General features: G+C 37.8%; 1 protein-coding gene across 4 annotated transcripts in view; it reads left to right on the top strand.

Annotated features, from left to right (window-relative positions):
* The window catches only part of LOC139149886 (centrosomal protein of 128 kDa-like), a 55918-nt gene that overhangs the window by 12436 nt on the left and 17945 nt on the right, over nt 1-25537 (top strand). For all 4 annotated transcript variants that reach the window (XM_070721897.1, XM_070721898.1, XM_070721900.1 and 1 more), the window contains 12 exons: nt 495-760; nt 2223-2397; nt 3597-3716; nt 4726-4857; nt 6210-6371; nt 8348-8407; nt 9280-9366; nt 10348-10541; nt 16845-16992; nt 19671-19733; nt 20123-20315; nt 22007-22092. In XM_070721897.1, coding sequence (XP_070577998.1) covers nt 495-760; nt 2223-2397; nt 3597-3716; nt 4726-4857; nt 6210-6371; nt 8348-8407; nt 9280-9366; nt 10348-10541; nt 16845-16992; nt 19671-19733; nt 20123-20315; nt 22007-22092 — 1686 coding nt within the window. The remainder of the gene's footprint in view (nt 1-494; nt 761-2222; nt 2398-3596; nt 3717-4725; nt 4858-6209; nt 6372-8347; nt 8408-9279; nt 9367-10347; nt 10542-16844; nt 16993-19670; nt 19734-20122; nt 20316-22006; nt 22093-25537) is intronic.

The raw sequence follows: 25537 nt of genomic DNA, 5'->3' as shown, positions 1-25537 counted from the left end.
CTGTATGTAAGTGCCATTAAAATAAAAAAGGTGAAAACTTAAGATTGAAGAAATAATGACAGTCAAAGGAGCCACATTTGTAGGCTATCAGGTGTAATTATATCTCCAACACTCTACAAGCCCAACTGGGTATTCTTCCAAGACCAGGGAAAGGATGGTTGCTACGAATTCGCTTAATTGAAGAGAGAAACAAGGAAATGCATTGATGTAAAAATAAGTTCTGTTGATAATAAAACTAGAAACTACGCTGTCAAAAAAATTACCTGCAAAGAGCACTGTTAAAGGTATACTGTCACCTGTTCTAATTTTGCCACAGTTACCATTGAAAGAGAAAATCTAACCAATCACAGATTTTAAGCGGGTGGCTGTTTTTTAAAAACAGCGCCCTCACATGGGCATTTTGAATACCAAGGAATGCCCCTTTGACCATAAATGGGCATATTTAGATTACAGGTGACTGTATACCTTTAACCCATCCATCTCTCCATCACCAGGCATTGAACAGGGACATCGACTCCAAGGAGAAGTACCAAGCCAAGCTCATCAACCAGCTGAAGGACACCACGGACAAGTACGAGGAGAGCGACAGGCAGCGACAGTTGGCCATGGCGCAGTTGGAGGACACGCAGAAGCGGCTGAGGGAGATCAACAGGGAAGCCGACATGTTGGCCGATAAAGTGCGCGACACACAGAGGCTCTGCGAGGATGCCGAGAGAAAGAGAGATGAGATGAAAGTGAAAGCCCAGGAAATTGTCAGACAGTGAGTGGTTGCGAGTCTTGTTTCACTTTTTGGGTGTTATCTTTCATACATCACCTGGCTATAAAAATAATTGTTCTTCTGTGCAGAGATAATAATTTTTTTCTTCTTTCATATTTTGAGTACCTAATGCATGAAGTGCCATATTCCTTTATGCTAAGTGTATTACTGAACGTTATTTAAAGTGGCACTCACACTTGGTAACATTTTTAAAGCACATTTTTTTAATGCCAACGGTCGATATTTGACTTGGCGACTGCGCGTGGATCGCGAGATATCGATAAAAACATGTCTTCAAAAAAGTAAAAGTTTGAATTCCGGTGGCCCACCTAAATTCAGCTTCCGAACATCGAACGTTCGGCACTGGGGCCATTGTCAACTAAGCTATGGAGTACGAGTCTACGCTGACGCTGCTGTACGCCACAGTACCACTGGCGTCGGTGATCGGTCATGGCCTGTGGGAGAAAGCTGAGTCTTACTGACTTGGCGTATAAATGAAAAACAATTTTTGCTGATTCCACCAGAATTGGCAAAGGTGACTAGCACAGTTACGTGCGGTTGATACATAGCGGCCGCCGCGTGATATGCATAGACACATGCCACGCGCGCATACCATGCGCGTGGCGTACTGTGTGCCAGACGACAAAATGTAGTCATCGGAGGCGGCTAATATTTGACATGTAAAAACTGATTTTTATGTGGTATTGGTTAAAAATATAATACAACCGATTTAGAATAATGAAAACGACAAAAACTAAGGAGAAGTTTTTAAAAACTTACCTGAGGTAAAGGCATAATGCTGTATATAAAGTCTTTGCAGTGGGAAGTAAATTAATTGCGTCGTTCGAACTTATTGTAGACTCCCTAGAATATCGTCAATCAGCACAACAACAAACCTTCGGGGGATTTCGAGTCAAAATTAGAACGATCGTAAAACTTCATATGCTCGGGAAATGACATGTTTCTATCGATATCTCGCGATCCGCACGCAGTCACCAAGTCAAATATCGACCGTAGGCATTAAAAAAATGTGTTTTAAAAATGTTACAAAGTGGGAGTGCCTCTAAGCATGTAAATCCGACTGTAATGAAGCACTGTTGACAGTGAATATTTGCAAATCAGGCATTGCACACTGTAATTCAAAATTCTACAAACAAAGAAAAGTAAAAACAAACGAAAATAAATGTACCTTACTGAGGGCGCTATTCCACTCGTATTGTATCATGCTTTTTTAAGCGTTGGGGTTTGGCCGAGCGGTTTTGACTGTGATGTCTTCGCTAGGTGACTGGGTGCCATATGTTGTGAGTCCGAATCGGATCGAAAATCTACTGTATTTTGCTTATTTCAGTTATGTAGGCATGATGCTTCATGTTGGTGGCAGACATACCTACCATCGAAGTAATTATTTGTGAATAAACTTTCCTTTCCAAAAAAACATGTTTTTTTTCCAAATCTGTACCCACAGGTGGAAACAGAAATGCAAGAAGTTGGAAAAGGACGTTGACCGGTATAAGCACAGCGCGGAACAGTTGATGGGGAGAAATGAGAAACTTGCCAGGGATAATGAAATGAACAAAACCTCCTCTCAAACCAACGTACAGAGAATGGAAAGTCTCCACAGAGAGCTCAATGATGCTCTGGTAGGTTTGTTGTCCCACCTCTTGAATGATGTTGAAAACGAAATGCATGGCTGAAACTGCAACCTAGAAATATCTTCACTTTCAATACTGGAACGTATTGCAACCACAATGTACTATCCTGTAAGCCTTTGCGCATGAATAATCCAGTTTTCCTTAAAAAAATAAAATGTGAACAAAATGTAAAGCAAGATAAATTTAATATAAGGAGGCAGTCGTCGGAACTGCGCATGTGTGACTTTCTTGTTTACAAACAATGTATTTCATGTATGATATCTAGCTCTATCAAGTCAACATAGCTGCAACTTTGAGATTTTGCGATATTCATTGTTAACAAGCATGTTTTATTAATAACTTTCATCAATTACCTACGTACCCTAGAGATAGTTTTTCATCTGTCGTAGGGGTCCCAGGCAACCTTTGAGCAGAGTTCTGACGACTGATGCATCCCTTTAAATTAAGATATGTGAATTGTGACTATCCCCCAAAATCAATTGTATATTTGATTTAAGGTGCATCCTTGGCTGTTTGTTTCAAGTATAAATTTAAGATCAATAATATCCATGAAAGCAGACAGGGAAATCTTGAGTTTCTGCAAATATTTAGGGAGATATTTTGAATGAAAGCCCACAATTTTTCCAACACTCACTCATAAGATTTCATTAGATACACACGTACTTACACCTACTTTAATGAACAGAATCTGTGTACCTGTCAAAAAGAACGGCAGGCAAAAATTGTAAATTAAATTTTTCACACTTTTCCTCCCTTTTTTGGAAGACATACTGAACTTTGATAAGCATTTTCTTTTGCCTCTTTTGAAAATTTTTCTGAAAACCAGACTAGGTCCCCTCTGACAAATATGTACGTCTGGAAACTGCATCAGTTTTAGGACTTGTTGAAATTTCTTTGTGTCAGCCCTGTCTTTGTATGTGATCCAAAAAATATTGCTTGGGTCATATTATGGCATATTTGGCTGAGAGGCGGTAGAGGGCACTCTGGCTAGCAACATGACTCTGATATGATTGTAACATTTTAAAGGGTTTACTTTTACAATGGCGTGTATGAAAAATTTTAAAAATAGCAACCATGGTCAATACTTGCAGTACCATGAAAGGAGACTACAAATCTTGAGTTTCAAGTACAATTAAGAGAGCTAATTTCCTAGGCCAACCATCTGTCTTGTTTGATTTCCCGGGCAGGCAATCCGAGCCCAGCAGGACGAGCAGTTGAGATTGAAGGAGATTGAACTGAACGAGATGAAATCATTCAAAATGGACTTAGAAAAAGAACTCAGGGACACTAGAGCGTTCATGGACAAGGTATGTTGGTTTTTTTTGCTTCATCTTGATTAATCTCTACCCTGACATCATCTCTTCTGCAATTTAGTGCTCTGCAGGCAAGCAAAAAACCCACCTAATTGAATGTTTTATCATTACATCTGCCCTTGGCCTTTTTCCTTACAAAATAGGATAAAAGTGAGATCTGTGAATGTCCTAATATTCCTGATGCTTTTAATGAGTTATTGAAGTCTTTCTAAAATTCATTTATCTCGTGATCTGTTATGGAATCATACTAACCCATGGTCTTGTCAGTAGTATTGGTATCTCCCCCCTTCAGCTTTAACCCATATCCTGCTAGCAATATTGCTGCCCTATCTTTTGAGTCGTTGAAAAGCGGTATTGAGCCAAAACCTATACATAGTTTTTACCTACTTTGCATGATATGTTATTGAAGTGAAGATCTCTATTCACTGTATCAATGTTTTCTGAGGCCTTCAAATGCTCACGTTTTCGTCAAAATGCGACATATGGGGTATGTTATTTAACCAACTTGACTTTATGGTGATATATGAACTTGGCAGGAAAAAGTTTGGTCCCGGAGAACACTCAATCACATCCTTCTTCCAGTCAAAATAAGTGCTTGTCTAGGGTGCCTTTAATGTTGAATAATTACACATCAAAACCACCTAGGAATGTACTGAATTGTACCACCTCAAAATTACTTCCTATGGAATATGTTGAATTGCACTACATCAAAATTACCCCTAGGAATATGTACTACAGCTAACATACCCCCTAGGAATATGTTGAATTGTACGGCAGTAACTGTTACATACCCCTTAAGAATATGTTGAATTGTACTACATCAAAATTACCCCTAGTAGGAATATGTACTACAGCTAACATACTCCCTAGGAATATGTTGAATTGTACTACAGCAAACATACCCCCTAGTAATATGTTGAATTGTCCTACAGCATAGCACTGGCCCAGCATTCTTCAGTCTTGTCTTAAATGTTGTTTTTCATGCCATTTTTTCACATCACAGCTCGACAATGAATTGCAGACTCAGATTGCAAGGCAGGCATCTCTCAAAGAAGAGAAACTCCGGACAGATGAAGAACTCCTCTCTGTTAAAAGTTCATTCCAGCAAGCTCAAGACCAAGTTCATCATTTCCAAGTAAGTTAACCTGTTCAACCTAATTTTCTCTGTAAACAGGTGCGCAATCACCGATGATAACAATCGGTTAGGGCCAAACTATCGTGATGAGAGGTTTCAACAGGAGCCCACCTCTCTGTGAGTCAGACAAGAGACTTGTGCTGGTAGAGAAAAACTATCTTAAAATAGGGTCAGGAATTATATTAAATTTTGAGGTGATTGAACCAATTGTATATGACACATTGTTTTCATGATCATTCTAACCTTTCCCTTTTTTCAGTTATTTTGGCAAGGTCAAAAAGTCTGTTGCTATTTAAATTGCGATGACATTGAATTTCGACAGGATGTTAGAGTCTTGTCTGTTGGAAAAATGAGTGAATTAAAGCTATTCACGAGTTCATACTCATTGACTTTATTGTAAAATATTCAAGGTATTTCATCTATCACGATGACTTTGAATCTTTTGAACAGCTGCAATTGAGTGAGCAAGTCGTGGCTCGATCTTGCCCTCTTTAAGTTGACCCCGCTGAGACTGCATAAGATGTTTGTCACTAGAAGACCTGTATTTCTTCTTAGAATCCATCGTAATCATCATAAGTTTTTGAAATTTCTTCCGCCTACATGCCTGAGATAAGTAACAATGCCACTGGGCTGGAAAGGTATAAATTTTACCAGACCAATGGTTTGGAAACTTTAATGCTCGAAACTGAAAAACTTAAAAATGAAACAGTCCAACCATCAGTTTTTTCTTGACGTCTGATCTTCTCTATAGATGGATAAACAATTGAGGAAACAAAATATAAAATAACCATTTCCATAGTTTATACCACTTTTGATTCGGAAGAAGGACAGTATGCAGATGCACAATTCCATGCACATACAGCTGCATTTAAACTCAGACTCAATCTATAATTTTGATGATGCTACTGTAAGTGACTGTTGCAATTCCCAGCGTCTCACAATGATCATGTAAATTATTCTGTAGATAAAGTGTACCTACATCAAATGCAGCCTATTGCATAATTGATTAATTCTGAAATTAATCCGTACTGTCTAACTTTAAAAGTACTGGTGTGTTGTCTGATCTTGAGGGAAAAATTACAGTTATCAGGACCAGCAACTTTCTGAAAGGACAGTTAACTTTTTAAAATTACCAGCCCTGATGTCTGGTACATACATGATCTGATAAAATGTCATACATTATGGCTTCAATCAGGAACATGGCAAACTAATAAATGACTTACATAGGTGTTAAGAAATGAAAGGGCAAAGAAAAAACAAAACAGAAGACTTAAATGTTCAAGTTAAATAGCTGCTGTTCACATATATATTATTCCAACTGATGCCTGCATTAAATCTGTATTATTTTGCAGGCTGACTTAAAAGAAGTTGGCTTTGAGAAAGCGCAGTTGTCTGCTCGGCTGGCAGAAGAGAGTGCGGCAAGGCAAGAGCTACAGTCCAAAGTGACGGAAGCTCAACAGCGGGAAGAGGCAGCCAGAGAGGAAAGCGCACAACTCATCAAGGAATTGAAACAGGTACCATTTTCTTGTGAAAACCTTTCGGTAAAAAGATGTTGTGAACAGTTCAAGGGGTATTCTTGACCCTATTATGTAAAGTGTCTGTGATTTTCAACTGCTGGCCACTCAACTCTAAAATTCAGAAAGTGACATCAGCAAATGAAAGAGAAAATCAAATTTTTCATCGTATCTGACCAGAATGTAAAATTACATTTCTGATGAAGGAATGAATTGCTAATAACAAAGTATCATTATATGCCTTGATGATTCCTGTTTGTAATGCATGGATAAAACATGATTACATCCATACAATTGTTCAATAATTTGCCATATTATGCCTAGGCTCATTTGGTCTATAGTACTGTAATCAGTGCATGAACACTGAACTATTATTTCTACCGGTAGTTACGCCTACATGTACATGTGATTAAACTTATACGCAGATCAGTTTGAGGAAACAATAATTTTTGTGATTTTCAAATTTAAAAGGTTTTGGCTTTCGATATTTTGGACCAGCTGTATCTAATGCTCAAAGCATGACATATTAAGTATTCATTTATGCAAATTGTATCAATTATCATTGCTTAAATATGCAAAATGGGAGATTAGGACTCATTACTAATGCAGAGTATCCATGTACATTGGGTTATACATTGGGTTATACATTATAATATTATATAGGGCTCAGCCCTTGGTGTCGCGCCAGGGGTTAAGATTGGCAATGTTATTTGTATTGATTCATGATAAACTGTAATTGTTACTTCATAAACGTTTATATGACAACTATGCCCAGTTTCCCTCTGATGAAAGCAGTTCACGTACTTACAGTGTTACACGACGTCAAACCCTGCAGCAGGGCAGGTATAGATTTTCTGTAGCGTGTAAAAATTTTGGACAAAAATTGGCAATTTTTACAATGATAACAGCCTATTGCGTTAAACAAGGGACGTATTATGCAATAATTATCATTGCAATGGTAACCGCACTGCCCACCTTCCACTTGCAAGCTGAAAACTAGAGCGTTCCGTCTCAAAACTTGCAATTTTTGAATCTAATTATTGACACAGGGGGCGCTCTTCTATAATTCAATCCCAGCATTCTTTGCGTATGCCCCCGTTCATATGCACGACAGTTTTCTCCGTTTATCTATATCAACGATACTTTGTATCAGCGACAAGGTGTATAATAACATTTACTGGCTAATAAAAGAGGTATATTTTATAAAAGGCATGTTATATCATAGTAATTTGTTTCGTATTTGTTTATTTACGAGTACTCAAAAAAAAAACATGGCGGCGCCCATGAAAGAAGGCCGAGGGTACACTTCCGGTTACTCGCATAGTTATATTATGAATAAGCGCATGCGTAGTCAGTAAGCCGCTGGCGCGACTATAATCAGTTGACCTATTTTAAATAGCTCTTTCAGCTTTTTTCTCCAGAAATATGTATATTGATTTTTTTTTGTTTTTAGAATTTATGTTTATGATTTTATACCATATCTTATAAAGCCTTGACTGTTCAATTTTATATGCATTTTTAACAGTTCAGTCATATGACTTGATGGTTCTTCCAATTCCCTTTGTGTGTTGTAAACACGTGGTTTTTAAAAGTATGTTTTTGTGTTCATACCATATGTGATATAGTCTCTTTAAATTGAATCTGCTTTTGAAAACCTCATTCGTACTTCTCACATGACTTTTCAGGCCTAAATTCCCGCTGTGCATTGTCAATCAACAAAAACATCTCATGGGTCCGTACAAGCCTAAGTCCTGCTTTGTATCGCCAGTCAAAAAAAAAAAGCTTTCATGGCAGTCTGTTTTGGATTGGTACTGGAAATCAGCGAATTGCAAGCAAAGAATCAGTCAGGGTAGTGTGTAATATGAGTACATTAGTCAAAACTGAAATCCGAGTCAGCTCTCGGTCGTAAAATTTCACCCAGCGGGCTATTAATATTATATCATGGTTCGTAAATCTCTGATTCACCTTCCCTTCAGGCACACGAATTGCACACAACTAGCATGTCACAGCTACAAAGAGAGCTTCAAGAAGTCAAGGTGAGTCTACCATCCCCCTCGCCCCAATGGCCTGAGGATGCAACACGATTATAGCAAAACCCCTCGGGAGTGTAATAATGGATTCTTGGATATAAAAAAATTGAGGTCAATTTGCAAAAGCTTGTTCGTTTGAACATGTAAACATTTTTCTCCCTTCAGACAGCTTCACTTGTAACCATGCAATCTCATTTGGTTTTTAGCTCCCATATGAACAGCAAGGGGAGCTGTCGAGGTCGGTTAACGTCCCTGGTCAATATGTATGTCTGTAGGCAGTTATGTGTGTTAGTGTGTGTATATGTATGTATGTCCATGTCAAAAGTTTAGAACTGCATGAATAATCTCAGTATATCTTTGTTGTGAAGATGCATCATTGGTTGCAGATAGGATTTTCCTAAATGGATGTGCTTGTCAAAAAAAAAATGCAATTTTTGCATGGAAATGGCATCTTCAGGTATACTCAATCCACATTTACAAGTAAAAGTCGCTCGTCAATGTGTGTGTAGTCTAGCAATATGGGAGCACATAGTCATTGATGGTATTTTTCAGCTCTGAAGTACAACCAGGGAGTATAACAGTGCTGATCGAGCTATTAGAGTCAGTCCACACCCGCTGCCATCTGTGAAACTAGTTAGACCGGTAAACTATTTTTTTGAGGGTGGAGTGCAGGGAGGGGGAGAGGGCTGGAAGGATGTTTTCATTTTTCTTGGAACTTTATCAGTGAGATACTGATGATTATGATACCATTCAACTAAACCTCTCCCCCTCCAGTTCCCTGTGTCGATGTCCAACTTTGCCGTTGAATACAATAGGATTAGACCAAACCAAGGCAGTGAAAGAGTAAAGACAGTTGAATGATTTTCATTTTTTGACAGGCTAGAGAAGATCAAAGCGTACAGGAAGTTGCCATGAAGATGAAGAAAGAAAATGCAGAATTGGAAGCTGAAATGCAAACGTTAAAGGTACTGGTTGAATGTTTGATGATAGAACTAATTCCTTGGCGGAATTCCCGAGTGACCCTTGCTCCTCAGTATCATTGCCATTGTGAATCAACTTGTAATTAACACCGTCCAGTGGGGATCTGAAGCTTTTTATCTCTGTATTTATTATTTATTTATTTATACGTGATTAATTTTTGTAATTAGAGTTGTTCTAGGCCAATGTTCTTTTAATAGCCACATTGGTACAACCACAGACATGGTTTTGTACATTGAAATGCAATTTATTAGATTACTTTATTTTATTCTTGTGACCCTATTAAGATATATTGGTTTATTAAAGCTCTTATAGCTATGTATGTGTAATAAACCGATCTCAAAATATCCTCAGTTTTCCTAGGGTTTTCTTTGAATTAGACCAATAAAGATTGAAACTGTGTGTAACACTGTCGTGAGTGTTTGTAAATTCAAAAGTTACAATTACATCATTTTAGAATTCCCTCCATTTTCAAAAACCAATCAAGTGACAGAGAAAATAAAGATTACGACAACAAAACGTTGGCCATTGTGTGTTCTGCATTCACGTAAATGGCATAATGCTAGTTCCTTGGATGATCATGGTGTGTACGTGCAATACTGTATTTTTGTACTTTTCCGTGGGGGCGCCATTTTATGAATGCAGCACCCATTTATTATTTAACCCGTTAACATGCTTAGGCATAGTCCAAATCAGCAAGCAGTGATATCTACATACACTTCCTTCAGTTACCACATTTACACAAACCAACTTTAGTTTAAAAATAAAATCATGAAAATAATGCATAATATTCGTAGCTATTGGGGCTTTAATGAATAAATTATTGGTCTCTGTCAAAGTTTTGATAGCTATACAATGGGTCATTTTTCACAAGTAAATGCTAACGCACATCTGTTTGTGTGCACATTTTAATAAAAACGCACAGAATCACAATATTAACGCAAGACTTGTCTCTCCCTCTGATGAAGATGCAAAGAGCTGATGACAAGTGTACCATGAAGCAGCTGAGAAGACAGGCTGAGAAAATGAAAGCCGAACTTGAGAAAGTTGGCGAGGACCTCGCCAAAATACAGGATGAAAACAGTAGAGTGAGAAAAAAGTATGAACGACTCAAACAAGGGTTTGAAGAGAACATGCAGAGAGCCGAAGATGGAGATGCAAGGTATGAAAGTTGGTGTGTATTAGAGCGCCAAAGTCAATTTCTGTTGCCTCTATAAAATATACTCAGGTCAATTTATTTTCCCAATGTTTGCCAAAATTTTGGTGACAAATTGTAGCCAATGAAATTTCACGTCCATTGGGTTCAAAACTATTTAAAAAATTACAGAAAAATTCATAAAAATTGGTAAAATGTTGCACTAAAATTTTTGTGGGAAAAATTACCACTCTCGAAGGGTTAAAGATGGTTTGAATTTGAAAGGAGGTTTAAAGGGCCTATGACATGATTTCCAAAGTTTTTATTTTTTCCCTTCAAAAACCTAGGCAGGGGACCTGTATATGGATTGCATATAGTGTCAGTTCGGAAAGATGTGCGCGAAGGGCGAAATTTGACTCCTTTTTCATGCCTGGTGATCAGGGGGCCTCTTCGCACCCGAGCCAGGCAGCGGTATTTGCATATTGACCAACATGGACAATTGACGTCATTTTGACCACGCTATTGTCACGAAAGTGTACTTAGCGGTCCTCGCATAAATTAGGCTACAAACAATGTCAGCTATATAAACAGTGCTCACAGACGCCCAGTAAACACTGGCAAGAAAGGCACACCGGCGGTCCAGCTGCAGGGACCTATCAAGTTGCTTCCAGCAAGGACAGTGTTGACCAGAATTTAGAAAGTGATTTCGAGGGGAATTAGCTTGAAGGCGCATAGGCAACCCCAGGCATCCGGGACGGGTGGTTCAAAATCAGAGTCAGATTCTGACTCTGAAGAACAAAGCGGGAGTAGCTCGGGACAGATTTGAAAGTACGATGAGGCTACGTTTCATTTCTTTGTATGAAATAAACAGTATCAGTCTCAGTTTGAACTTTTCACGGTTGAATTTATTTTATAAAAAGTGGATCAATCCCGCGCCTGAGTGTTTCGATTCAATACATTGCATGTTGTAGCTGCAGTACAGTAATCTCTTCCTACCTCCATGAGTATGTGTGACAGTTTTCGGACGACCTCAGTTTTCGGACATTCAATCACATGCTGTTCGTCCGACTCACTTCGCTCCGTAATGATAGTGTTTTACAAGTTGAGTGACCTTATATTAAGTGAAGTGATACTGCCGTCCCGTTTTGGATAGTTTGTTTATTAGAAGCTATTTCGGGCTACACAAATTTGGCGAAGTTAGGCAGACCACACGATAAAAGGTGCCGAAAGCAACACACAGAGACAGCCCATATGTCCGGTAGGTAAGCGCCAAACACGTCGAAATATGGTTATGTCGTCTATTAAACGTAACTAATTATCACGAAATATTTACATTCAGTTTTTTAAACATCGAAAATGAAAATCGCGGTTTTCAAGTTTCAAATTATCAACATTTATCCCCTAATCACTTTCCAAATTCAACCTCCGAATACTGCGATAGCAGTCCGATTACTACGCACTCAACACGGTGTCAACAATTTTGTAACTTGACGCCCTAAATACACACGTCCGTTGTGTTAACAGTTTGAGGATAAACAAAACAAAATTCAAAAGGTATGGTAATAAGAATTCGTAGTGCTCGTCATTTATGAAACGGCTTAGGGGGAAATTCACTACCCTTTCCGAAAACTATCACGCTGCCAAAAACTATCACTCTGAGTGTAGCTGTGTTGGACGTAGACCTTTGACAGAACTTTCATTTCCTTGGAGCACGAGACAAATGATGCAATCGACCCATATGTTCCCGTGCATTTCAAGAGCAAACGAATCCTACAAAAAGTGATGTGCTAGGCCACAGTCCCAATTTTGTACATGTTTTGATGAAGTAAAACAAAGAAAGCTTGTAGCCACATTGTCAGGTCGCCATTTTGAATCGCCGTCTTCACCGTTCATGATTGTGTAGAGAGAGAGAGAGAGATGGGAAGCTTCCTGCCGCACAATTAATTCCCGATACATGAGAATGTGACATCAACTGTCACCCTTCTTGTAATGTTTATTTGCCATAATTGGCACGAAAGCATAGTATACCTAATCACATAGCCTGACAAGTCATTTTATTTTATACTCGATCGGCGAGGCGATTGACCGTACACGACATGTTACCGTTGGTGATCTCGAGCTCCTGAAAAGACCATGTCATTATAGCAAACTAAACACTAAGCTTACAATGTTTTCTGGTGCGTTACGCGCTGGGTAAGGGAAGCCCTAGCCACACACCCTTACGGACATGAGATTGCGAAGGTGTGAAAGACTGTTTGCCCGTATTAAGATAAGTCGTCGGCTCAACTTCGAAAAGCCGAAAAAAGTCGAAGAAGTTGGGCAAGGGGTACACGCCCACCCGTAACTTTTACTTGCGTTTTATGTGGACAAGGGGGGCGATACGCAATGCAAGACAGTGACGTGAGCTAACTTCAAGACCCAAAGAGTGATTTTACGTTAGGTTGTTATGGGCATGTCATAGGCCCTTTAAATAGGGTCAGGTAGCCACAGAAATGCACTAATTGATCAATGGCAAAACTTGAAGCTTGAAGCATAATTACCAGTGACGTATCACAAAGATGTAGCCATAGTGATTTAATTGTAAAGGTATTGTGACAAGAATGGGTAACTTGAGGAGTTGGGGAATCAAAAGTCTGAAGTGCATTTATTTCAGGATGTAACAGTGGAGTTGTTGGGAGTACTTATAAAATTTGTAGACTCAGGTTTAATAGTAAGTGACACATTTGGAGATAAACTTTGGTGCCGTCAGATGTGGCAGTATGACAGGCTCTGTGTAAAACAGACATTCATTCTGTTTAAGGAAGGGGTTGAAATAGATGTTTAATTAGACCTTGGTCCTTGAACATTCATAAGGGTTCTGGTTCTGTGCATCTTCAGAGGTCGATGCAATGATCATTCATCAGATTTTCTCAATGATTTCACTAATTTGACTGAGTCTTCTTTCACAACCCACTCTCACGACACAGAGCAAGCTGTGCTAAAAAGTAGAATCGAACCTCTGACGGTCACCGCACAGAGGCCAGCGGCTTTAATACCACCAGGTTACCTATCGCTATAAACCCCAGAAAATCTGTGTTGAGGTTATGACATGCACTTCATGCATTCTACTTATATAAAACGTGGAACAAGGAGAGTACCAAGTCTACTCTGTTTCTTAGAAGTCAGATCAGTGGCAGCTACTACATGTAGGTCAACGCAACAATAAAGAAATCGTAGTCAGCTGGAATGGTGTAGGTTTCATGAAATGCCGTCATGTTTACAAAGATGCCATGCATAGTTACCAATACACAGGCAGATCAACAGGACAGAATACTCAAAAACTCAACTTACAGCTGTTTACATTTCAGGGAATATTTGCTGCTTCTTTTTTAACAATCTCAGTAATAACATTTCATGTGTAGGCTACTGTGCCTCTCTCTTCTTTCAACAGCATGTGGCAATAATACCTGGTATTCAGCTGGCCGACACAGCATAGCTTACTTTCTGATCGATAACAATTGAATATTTGTAACTTTAGTTGTCAAGAATAACAATGAATATATTAAGTCACTTTGACAAATTGAATACATGGTTTTTCGATTCAGTATGTGTACCTGAATATAAAATGCTACATTAGTCAAATGTCAGACCTGAATTACATGGAAAAAAATTGTCAAACTTTGCAGGTTATGTTTCACTGAACCATATCATGTTCCATCTCCTTCATGGTACAGTTCCATTGTTTTCAATTGATGTTTTTCAACCCAAGTTGGGTGCAAAGTTTTCCTAGTAATGTTTGTTCAGTCCACTCCTCTGATACGAACTTGTCCACATATAAGTGTTAAGTATGAGTAAATTGTTTCCAGCTTGCGTGGCCTTCTCTTGTCTTCCTTTTGAAGGGCGACGAGCATTGATGACATAATTTCAATCAGTCTGACAGTAGTGTTGAGATACAAAACCACTGCAATTATCAAGGAGATAATCCTTGTGGATCAATGCAGAGTAGGTGGCCACCTTGGTAGGTTCAGTCGCCCGTGTATGTGCTGCCACATGATGAGTGGGCCTAGGTGATTGTGATTTTGTGTACAGTGTACCGCCCAAGGCTTTGATTTAATATGACATCCTGATGAGCTTTCAAAGCAATGCTCCACAAAAGTATGCCCTCTGAGGTTGTCTGTGTTGTTGCTCAATCTCTGAAGCTGACCCAAGGTTTATAATCAGCTTCATGGTATTACTGAGATTTAATCATTACAAAAGTCAGAAAACGAGGCCATTTCTCAAATTATCATAAACGGAAAAAAATTTGAATGTAGAGAATTATTCAATTATCTTCCATTCAACATTGTCAACATGATGTTCTTATTAAATGTTGATGTTTGCCATAAATTACTTTCGATGAAAGGTTGTCAAATGATTACTTTTTGCATACTTTCCTTAAAAAAATCAGGTTTGCCCTTCTTGGCTGTCAGCAGTAACTTTCTGCAAAAATAAGTAAAAAGAACTATACTGAGTAGTAATATTTGATAAAGATTTGTGTGATGACACAGATCTAGTTTTTCAGTCCACAGAGCTAGCCCCCTTCCAGTATGTAGCTGTCCCAAAACCACTTACTCAATGCTGACATAGACATCTTGGTATGCACTATCTATTTACCCATCCCTCCATTGCACAATACACTGGGCATCACCAAGCCGTACGTCACTGGTAACTTTCTGCAAAAATAAATTAAAAGAGCTATACTGAGTTGTAAGATTTGCTACCTTTATATGTCCACTGTGAGTGACACTTAGCTGTGTTTATAGGTTAATGCTTGTCCTTTGTTGTCCATCATCTACTAGGCATCTATTGTCTGCTGTCCTCTGTCGACTCGGCACTTCTTCAACGGCTGCTCAGAAATCTTTCATATTTTAGTCTAGAACTCTCCTAGGATGACCTAAGTTTGATTTGTTCAAACAATGAGAATATTTGTGTGTGCAAATGTTTTGGGCTGATTTTCTCATTTTTGGTCAAACAACTTCTGAGATATCTCTGGTCTGAATGCTTTCAAATTTGACATATAGCTTTTTAGGCATGCCATTTATTAAGTTTCATGAAAAATAACTTAAAATTGGCATAATGTAGATTTTTGAGAATTTTCTTCAGAACTTTTTTTTTCTATGAACGTGTCTGTCCAACAGCAATCAAATATAGTTCTTTAATTAAGTTCCAAGGGATGATTTCACTCAGTTTTGTTCACTGACAGATAGTGATGAAATTTAGATATGCAAATTTTTTGGGTTAATTTTCTCATTTTATATTAAAACATTTTCTCTGATGTCGCTGATGATCTTACAACTTTGTAGGTGATAGTATATATTCTTCAGAAAGAGCTTAGTGTTGTTAAAATAAGAATAAAACTTACATATATTTAAAGTTTTAGAATTCTCCTTGTTTGCTCAATTTTCTCTTAGTTTGTCTCTCAAACCATTCGTCCAATGGTATTAGCTATTGATTATAAGCAATGACTTCATTAATTTTTGTACAAATGAGGATGGAGTTTGCATATGCAAACGTTTAGAGCAAGCTTTCTCGTAGTTGTTGAAAAAAAAGGACCTGATTTTCTCTATACTGCTCATCTGACAGTTTTCCAATTCGTTGTGTAGCTTGCAGGTATTCCCTTATCAAGTTTTCAAATTTGCATATTTAAATTTTGTTTACATTTTTTCTCATATATTTTTTTTGTAAAATCTCTCCAACAGAAATCAAATTTGGTTTTCAAGTTACCAGGGATGATTTAATTCAATTTTGTTCAAATGATGTCAAAAACCCCCAGTTTTAGAGACGATAAATGAAACCACTGCGAAAATGAATTAATGGTCATGACCATTAATTCATTTTCGCGATGGCTTCATTTAATTTGTCTAAAACTGGGGGCGAATATATGCATGGTCACCCATTCATTCACTATCTTTCAACATGTCAAACAATATATGTAGTATCTTGTATCAAACAAAATTCATGAAAAATGGCTGACTTTGTCCCTTTAGATATTGAGTAAACTGACAACAATTAAAACCTTCTAATCATTTAGGCTATGTTAATTGACAAGTTGAACACACGGTATTTTAACATGATTTTTGAAGTACATGTAGAACAAGGAAGTGGAATAAGACCTGACTGTAATAAGTGATCATGTTGAGAAGATCATGCACTATTGACCTGTCAGAGTTGAGAAATTCTGGGTGAAAGATGGTTGTCTGCAAGAGGTGTCCGAGGGTATGACAAGATGAAACTTTTCATCAAACTCCAAATCCTTCTGTGTAATATCGTCATATTATCAAACGTGTTGCTTTTGATTGCTTGTTTCATCAGACTTGCTGAACTGGAACTGACGCTGCAGCAAACACAGGATACGCTGCGTCGACATCAGGCCGAGTGCGAGGGTACACTGCACAGCATTGGTTCTGAGATAGATCTGCTGGTCCAGTTAACGTCTTCCGATGCGCCGCAGAGATTCAGGGTAAGTCAAACAGTTGTTAGCTTGGTACATGAAAGCAAGGCTTACGCACTGATGTTTGAACGCGTACCGGTGCATATGTACATGTAATGTCTGTGTGTTTACACTGTTGTCTTATGTGTGCATCTATGTATGGATCTGTGTGCGCGTACATTGCTTATCTGTCACTCAGCTTTTTATCAGTGTTAGCAGAAAATAGTGTCACCCAGGGTTTTGATAACATGTAGGTGTTATGAGGCAATTTCGTGTATAAAGCTAATTGGCCTTTTATTTGATGTGCCATGTATAAAAAGGTTCATATAACAGACTGAAGACTCAATGTATTGAGATAATCAACCACCCCCTATTGGTTGTCACCATTTCAATTCTTGTCACCTGTCAAACCAGCTGTTTGTTTGTTAGCATGGCTGTTAAGGTTCACTCACAGTACCCACAGCTTCCAGCTATTGTCAGACCTCAGAAAGTTTAAAGTTAGTAAAAACGGAGCCAATCATTCTCATTACTGCTACCATAGTGGGACTTTTATGTCAAAATAACATTCATCAGTCGAGCCAGTCACTTTGACATTGACTTGCTGATAGAATGGTGCTTCACGTTGCCAAGATACTTCATTACAACCAGAAAGTCTATACCCTGATTTTTTTAATGCCTCGAAAAAAAATATCGTATTTCAACAGTGATCTTTGTTTTACCGTATATGACAATACGGTGTGTATATATTTGTTACTGTATGTACATGTATTTGTTATGTATGCATGCACACGCGGGCATGTGTGTGTGTGTGTGTGTGTGTGTGTGTGTGTGTGTGTGTGTAAGAGAGAGAGAGAGAGAGAGACACACACACACAACACATGAATGTATTGGCAGATATGCTATTTTTGCTGTTTTCATACTTATCTGCTGATACATTCATGTGTTGTGTGTGTGTGTGTGTCTCTCTCTCTCTCTCTCTCTAACACACACACACACAACACATGAATGTATTAGCAGATAAGTATGAAAATAGCACAGTTTTTGAGTTAGATCACCGCACTTGAGTAACCATGCGGATTAGATTATTATTGTTGATGATAAGCATGCATCTCTATATTACTGTACCAGGTTCAGGTTCAAATTGAAGGACCTCAACCATTGACCTGCCATTGACCCAGTTCATTCACCGAGAAAAACATGCTTGGTTTCCTTCAATGCCAGAGTTTTCCATCAAGTTGACGCATAGACATGTATACCCTTGGGAAATTGACTTTAAAATGGTTGATTTACTACTCAAGAGTTTGAGTGTGCCATCTGGAATCTAAAGTCTGTCGCAACATCAAAGTGGATGCTTTATTCAATCAAGTTCAATACAACATTTTTATAACACCAGAGGGAAACTACCTTGTCGTCATCTACACTTTGAGGGAAGCAGTCCTTTTGATACACCATAAAAGTTTGGTTTTCTTTTAAATCTTTTCCTTGAAATATCTACTGATCTGGCAGTGACATTGAGTGTGTATGTGTTGCTTCTATGATTTCTTTTGATTGCTGTACATCAACAGTGAACGTGATCATTTACTGAACTAAAATGGCGATTTTGCATCTCAAAAGATCTCTGTATCACCCTTCCTTGTAACAATAATGAAGTCAAGCCACTTTTGTCATCCCATTAGATTCTCTGCATAATCTGATTTTCAATTGAGTTCTATCAAGTCTTCAGTACAACTACCAAGAAAGTATGATGTATTCAAAGTATCATAGATGGAGTTCTATACAGTGTCAACAATGCAGTACATATGGCCATGACAGTTGATAAGCAGTTTTAATATAGCAACATTTCTTGATGGTGTAGTTTCACAGTCTTGAACTTTATACATTGTGGACAGCTGTGATACATCATTCACTGTAAAAAATGTTCTCCCTCAACAAGAGTATTTTGATGATAGAATTGTTTTCAAATTTCATTCTTTTGTTTCTGTTTGCATACAATGTTGCGAATTGTATACATTGCTATGACTCAATGCAAAAAATCTACAATGTTGCAAATTGTATACATACAGACCTTGCTATGACACCATGCAAAAACATACAATGTTGCAAATTGTATCCATGTTGCTATGACTCCATGCAAAAAACATACAATGTTGCAAATTGTAGCCATATCGCTGTGACTCCAAACACAAATATACAATATGTGCATCATGCAACATACATGTATGCAACATACTGTTTGGAAATTCATCAATGAAATCCAATAATGGTTGAATGAAATCCAATAATGGTTAAAGTTGCATTGTCAATCAAATTACTTTTGACCTAAGTGCACTGGAAAGTCACATTATCGATTGCATACAACTGGTGTGTTGCAAAATAAATACGGTGAAACAGCAGCTGTAGCACTATGTGTACCATTTGAATGTTAATATCCTTGAAGTGATCTCACAGAAAGATTATTGTTCTCATATTAAATGATTTGATACGCAGACAAATGAGATTTTAGTCCTTATATCTGAAAATATATGGGCATGAGTAAATGATGCGAGTACCTAATTACATACATGTGAATTGAAATATGTATTCGTGCATGTAGTCATAAATATATCAGGTGCACAAAATATGAGATGGGAAATGTCAAGCAGAAAAAGTGCCTTGGTGTATTCTTTCACCGTCACTGTAATTTTTCCAACAATTCTCATTGACTACAGGTTCTAACCCCTCCAATCAAAGGCATATACACAGATACGCAGAAGTGGTTAGCTGATAAAAGGGTGAGCTCATTTGGAATAAGAATTGAAACTTTTCAAAATTCTCTCATATTTTCAACCTTGATATCCTCGCTTTTACGGTAAATCTGATGGTTGCTACAACTTTGTAAGCTTGTTGAGCTGCAGTATCATGCAGTTTGTTATCATGAAAATTTATTGTTTACCAATAGAACTCCACACCACATAGAATGCTTCTGGTCGTAGGTTGTTAAATGTTGGTGAACAGATCTGAGCCAAAACAAAATTGATGGGCCTTGTTCTTGAATGCCTACATTTTATGCTACCGGGAGAGTAGCGTACATTGACCAGAGCAAATTTGCAACAATGTTTAATCAAGCGCAGTCCATACTGCTATGTAAACATTTTTTCTTCCCATGCGTGTATGATTTCAGTCGAAATTACAATGGCTGCAGGGAGAGTTACGCACCAGACACCAGAGTGAGAGAATGTTAAAACAGGAGCTGAACCGAAGTCGCACCGACGTCCACGAAACTGTGAGGGCCAGCGACAATGATAGGGAATTCTATGAATCTGAATTGCAACGACAAGAGGAGATGCTTGAGGAAGTCAATGCACAGAGGAAAGGTGAGACAGCAAGAAATATGATAGTAATTGCTTGAGTATCACTAGAAATATTTCTTGCTATATGGTGTGAGACAGAGAGTGGGAGAGAGCTGTAGCCCTGTAACCCTTTCATGATTGGCAACCACCTACTGGGCTTTAACTCACTCTTTTCATGTACGAATTTGTCTGTCTAGAGATGGCCTGTTGGGAAAAAGAATAAAAGCATTTCTAGAAAGATGATAAAGGTCACCAGGGAGACAGTTACCGTTCACTGAGCAATGTCATCATTAGCATGAAAGATTCCCAGCAGGTGTTGCCTTGAACAGCAATTTTTCAGGAGTGCATCGTCTGTGCCAATGCCATTTGCAATGGCAAGGACGTCTGTGAGATAAAACAACACCTCACTCAGCTCTAGAAATGGAATACATGTAATACACATCTACGGTTTGTTTGATTCTAGGCTTGACATTTCCGGGCACAGTGTCTAGGGGAGTGTTAAGTCTGTGCTAGATGTAAGAGTAATTATGTTCAAATTACGAAGCAATACCGGAAGAGCGACCGGCATCTTTGAATAGAGGAGGGAATTGCCTAGCAACTAGAAAGTTGAGGAAGTCAAAGTAAATTCAGGTTTATGTAACTGTTTCCTACCACTCATGCTGCCATTGAGATTGACTGTCTATTCTTGGTTTGGGAGTACTGTGAATGCATTCACTTGAAAGAACGAAAAATAAACAGAACAGAAGACCAGAAATATATTGCTTTAGTTTCAGCTTATATCTCACTGTAACTGTTCCATATAGCCATATTCATTTGTGACATTTTACAAAGGGTGTGCATGACATACCGGTACCGTAGTTACCCCCTTAACTTGCATATTATGCAACAGAAAGTTTATTGAGCAAGCACCAAAAGCGAGTATGGAGTAGGGTGGGGAGGGGAAGCAGCATAATCTATCTATCTATGGAAGGCAGTGTGGGGCAGTGGGTAGGGCACCAGTCTGACTATCAGAGGATGCTGAGTTTGAGACCCGGTGAGTCCAGAGTAACAGACGCTCTGTCGGAGGATGGCAAAGTCGATACTCCAGCACCGTGTTGTGGCCATGAGCCAAAGCACTCTACTCCTGTATTTTTGTGTCTTTTATGTTTTGCTATTTTGATTATAGAACTGATTAGCCACAGAGAGACACAGCTGTAATCTGCATGTCAGTGCAATCGCCTCTACTCCAGAGTTGAGAGACTCTGCATAGCAGTACGATCTTTTAACGCTATGTTTTCAAAAGTTGCCAAACTTTCATCATCAGTTTCATGCATCCTGCATTCTTCAAACAGATTGACAGAACTACTTCTGTCTGTCTGTCTGAAGATTGCAGGATGCATGAAACTTAAGCAACAGATATTAGTACTTTCTATATGAAGTAATTTGTCTTATTATATATATACATTTGTGTATATATATATATATATATATATATATATATATATATATATATATATATATATATATATATATATATATATATATATATATATATATATATATATATATATATATATATATATATATATATATATATATATATATATATATACACACACACTTACGGACAGAGAAAGAGAGAGGTAGATAGATGAGATGGAGGTACAAATTGTAGAAAGGTGTGCATCTTTTGATCGATATTTTAATTTCATTTAATATTTTTTCTATTTATCCAGTCTTACAAGAGACCAATAAAGAGAAAGCAGAAAAAGTTATGGTCCTTGAAGACCAGATATCGCGACTCACCCAGCAAATTGAAACGGTACGTCCAGATTTCTTTTTTAGCCTTCGCTTTGGGCTCATCCTGCCCTATGCAAATGATTTTGATTTTGCTTATTTTTTCATGGACAATGAAGAATAGACGTCAGTAGAACAAGTTTGGTGTAGGTCTAGCTTGTGCAGGCATTGCTCGAATCTTGTTGAGTTATATTTCATTAAAGGTCTGACTTAATTCAAGAACTGTTCCTCAAAATCGCAACATCTAGTTTTGCTGATTTCAACATTTGTTGAAATATCGATAAGAAGCAAATGCTTTACGCTGCAGTTTTTCTCACTGATTAACGAGTGACCGTACTCTTTTTATTAAAACCTCATTAAATAATGAAGAAAACTGCGTAGTATTTGTTTCTGTTGCATAAGCATGGCAGTCAGATGAGGCAGTCAGTGTCATAAAATTATCGGGGCAATTATGGAAACAAGAATGCCAAGCAGAATGAGAAAAATTGTTCTATATTATTATAATTTTATCTATAAATTTCAATATGATCCAAACCACCAGAATATCTTGTTACATGCGCTGCTGGAAAGTGTTTGAAATTCTAAGTGGTTATGAGTATGGACCCTGCATTTTTTAGAAAATGTTTTGCATTCATGTCATGGCTGCAATTATAGCAAAATGAAGTCTTTTTGGCAAACCTACTGGCTGAAATTTGCAGACACAACCTTATTACATTGACACGACGATACATATATGTATCCTAAAGGTCAACGACCGTGTCTCCGCAAATCCCACAATCAATTATAGCATTTGTCAGTTTTCAATGATATTATTGAAAAGTGCAGGGTGTGCCATTTGTTGATGGCATTTCTGTTTTAAATTTTGATCGTATAATTCCCCTCTTGCATTTATTCATTGTAATTCGCTGACAAGGCCACGCGTTTTCTGCTCTAATTGGCTGAGTAGGGCTTTAGATGCTCCCTTGCCTGTGAAAAACATGACTCTGTTTTTGAAATATGGTCACGTTTTGGATAAGGTGTTTTTGTTCTCTGGGAGAGTTAGTAGGACTACTGTACAAAAAAACTAAATCATTTTGCCTCCAAATTCATTTTGTAGTCATCACTGGTTCAACTGTTTTGTACTTATCAATTGGTCATGGCAACAGCTGTAAAAATAAAGTTCAGATGAAAATTCTATATACAGAATGAATAAATGCCTTGAAGATCAAGATTTAATATATTATAATATAGAAGAAATTAGGTAATCAGAATTTAATCTTGACAGTTGTACAACACCTCTTTCCTTTTGCTTCTTGCTGAGTCATTCCGTGAAAAGATATGTGTTTGTCCAGTCTGGGTATTAATTTTAAGTTCCTTTGTAATCCTCCACTTGTCGACGTCTCATCATTAAGGCAGATTGAACCTGGCTATGCCAATGGTGGGAATCCTACGAAGTATAAACTGCTTAATGACGTATTATATTGCAATGACTGTAAATGCGTGTCTACATCTGTAGACTGCGTTGGCAAGCTAAATAGTAGCTGTTTCAAAATGCTCTTTACGTAGAGTAGAACAAGAAACTATAATTGATATTAAAAAAACCCAACAACAGCCAAAATAATTTTGAAAGTTACAGCTACTGGCCCTCTGAAATTGAAATGGTTTCAATGAAAAGTTGACAGGGCATTGGTTGGAAATGTCATTATGAACTTGATCTCTCATCTTCTGAGAATTTCTTGAACATTTTGATGTAAGGGTTAATTGTGATGATGTTGATGACCAGGAGGAGGGGCATGGTAATGATGGGATTGATGATGGATGGTGGTAGCGCAGACAATCTATGTGGTTGGTACATGTAGTTGTGATTATTACGGTGAAAATGGCGTTGATGTGCCTGTAAGTGAAAGAAGCAGCTTTTTGCTTCTCTAATATTGCTGTTCAGTCATCACCCTGAAACCTATAAATAATTCTGCCGAAACATTTGTCTGCCAAGAATAGAGAAGTGAAGGTTCCTAAGGATGATCTCTATCAGCTTTGTACACATTTTGTATTTTTGGGACAATTTTTGCTATTTTTCATCAAAATTTACCAAAATCTTCTCAATTCCCCAGTCTGAATGTTCAAATGCAGGTTCCCAGGGGCGACCTGGCTCAGACTTGTTGAAATTATGATAAACTTGCATACCTATATTTTGGGGCAACTTTCGTGAGTTTTGGTCAAACAAAACGTTTGACTAGTGTCTGGGCAATGAGCCATGATTACATGCTGGTACTCAGGCAAAGTGAGCCATCTACAATGTATGCCACCAGCAGTTGGAGCCAGCACTGATGTTTGTAAAGGATCACCGGTTGGACCCTTTCCCATCCCAAAAAGATAATCAATAGCATATGTCGAAATTTGCTGCTGATATTCAAATGTGTCCCAAGTTTGTTAGTATTCTCTTAATTGACAAACCAGCCTACACCTGTTTATATATATTATGGAAAATATCACAGTGTAGCTATAGTGGCTTGGTCAATTGTTGTCTTTGCTAGATGACTCAGTGCTGAACTTTGTGAGTTGAATCCGATCAAAATTTACTGAATTTCATTTACTGAATTGCTTAAAAAAAATAATTCAAAATAAAATGTGACAGTGCCCTATAGATGACTTGCAGAGAATGTTTGTCTTATCACTCATGCCTGCTCAACAGTTATGAATAGTTAACTTTTTGTTGCCATCTTTCAGTGTTACTGCTGCATGTTAAAGGGGAAGTTCACTAAGGCTGATTTTAATTTATATGCGAGATTTGGGGTTGCTTATTCTGGAAAAGCCATTTTCTCCATTTATAATTCACACAATTTTTTACAAAAACGGATAAAAATAGTGGCAGAAGTTGCAGTTTAGGGCTTTAGGGTTCCATGTTTCAAAAAGGATCATCTTCTCCAAATCACAATTTTGATTGCTTTCAAGGTGATTGATAGCTTCTTAGGGGATGACTTAATTTTGATTTCAGAAAATCACTGAAATAGATGGTTGTCAATTTTTATGGCAGTTTCCTCATTGGGTTCAAAACATCTTATCTTTGAGAGGAGACAAGCATTCAAATTGAGTTGAAAGGTTCTTACGGCTGACTGCTTTCTGTTTGGTGCAAATGGTGATGTCATGTACTCTATTTCCATATTTGATTTTAGATGCCATGGATTGGCTTAATTTTGGGAAGAAAAATCGTGTTGATGATGTTGTATTTTTTTAATTTCACAGCCCGAATATACAAAGATGCCATGAAAGTCTAAGGCCAAGAAAAATTAAAAGTTTGTTTCTTGTGCTAGACATATTGGAAAAATGATGCGATGACGCATTTTTTTTTCTCAATTTTTTTTATTCTTCAACCAACAAGAACGCACTAAAAACATAAAACGACATAGGAATGCACACAGAGATAAATGCACAGCAGTGTTGCTTTAGTATTTTTGTATAGCAACAGTTCTGTGTTTTGATTTTTAGTGCAG

The sequence above is a fragment of the Ptychodera flava genome, chromosome 14 (genome assembly GCF_041260155.1).
Source record: "Ptychodera flava strain L36383 chromosome 14, AS_Pfla_20210202, whole genome shotgun sequence".
Taxonomy (NCBI): domain Eukaryota; kingdom Metazoa; phylum Hemichordata; class Enteropneusta; family Ptychoderidae; genus Ptychodera; species Ptychodera flava.
The sequence above is the reverse complement of the archived record's forward strand: the minus strand, read 5'-3'. Positions and strand labels throughout refer to the sequence as shown.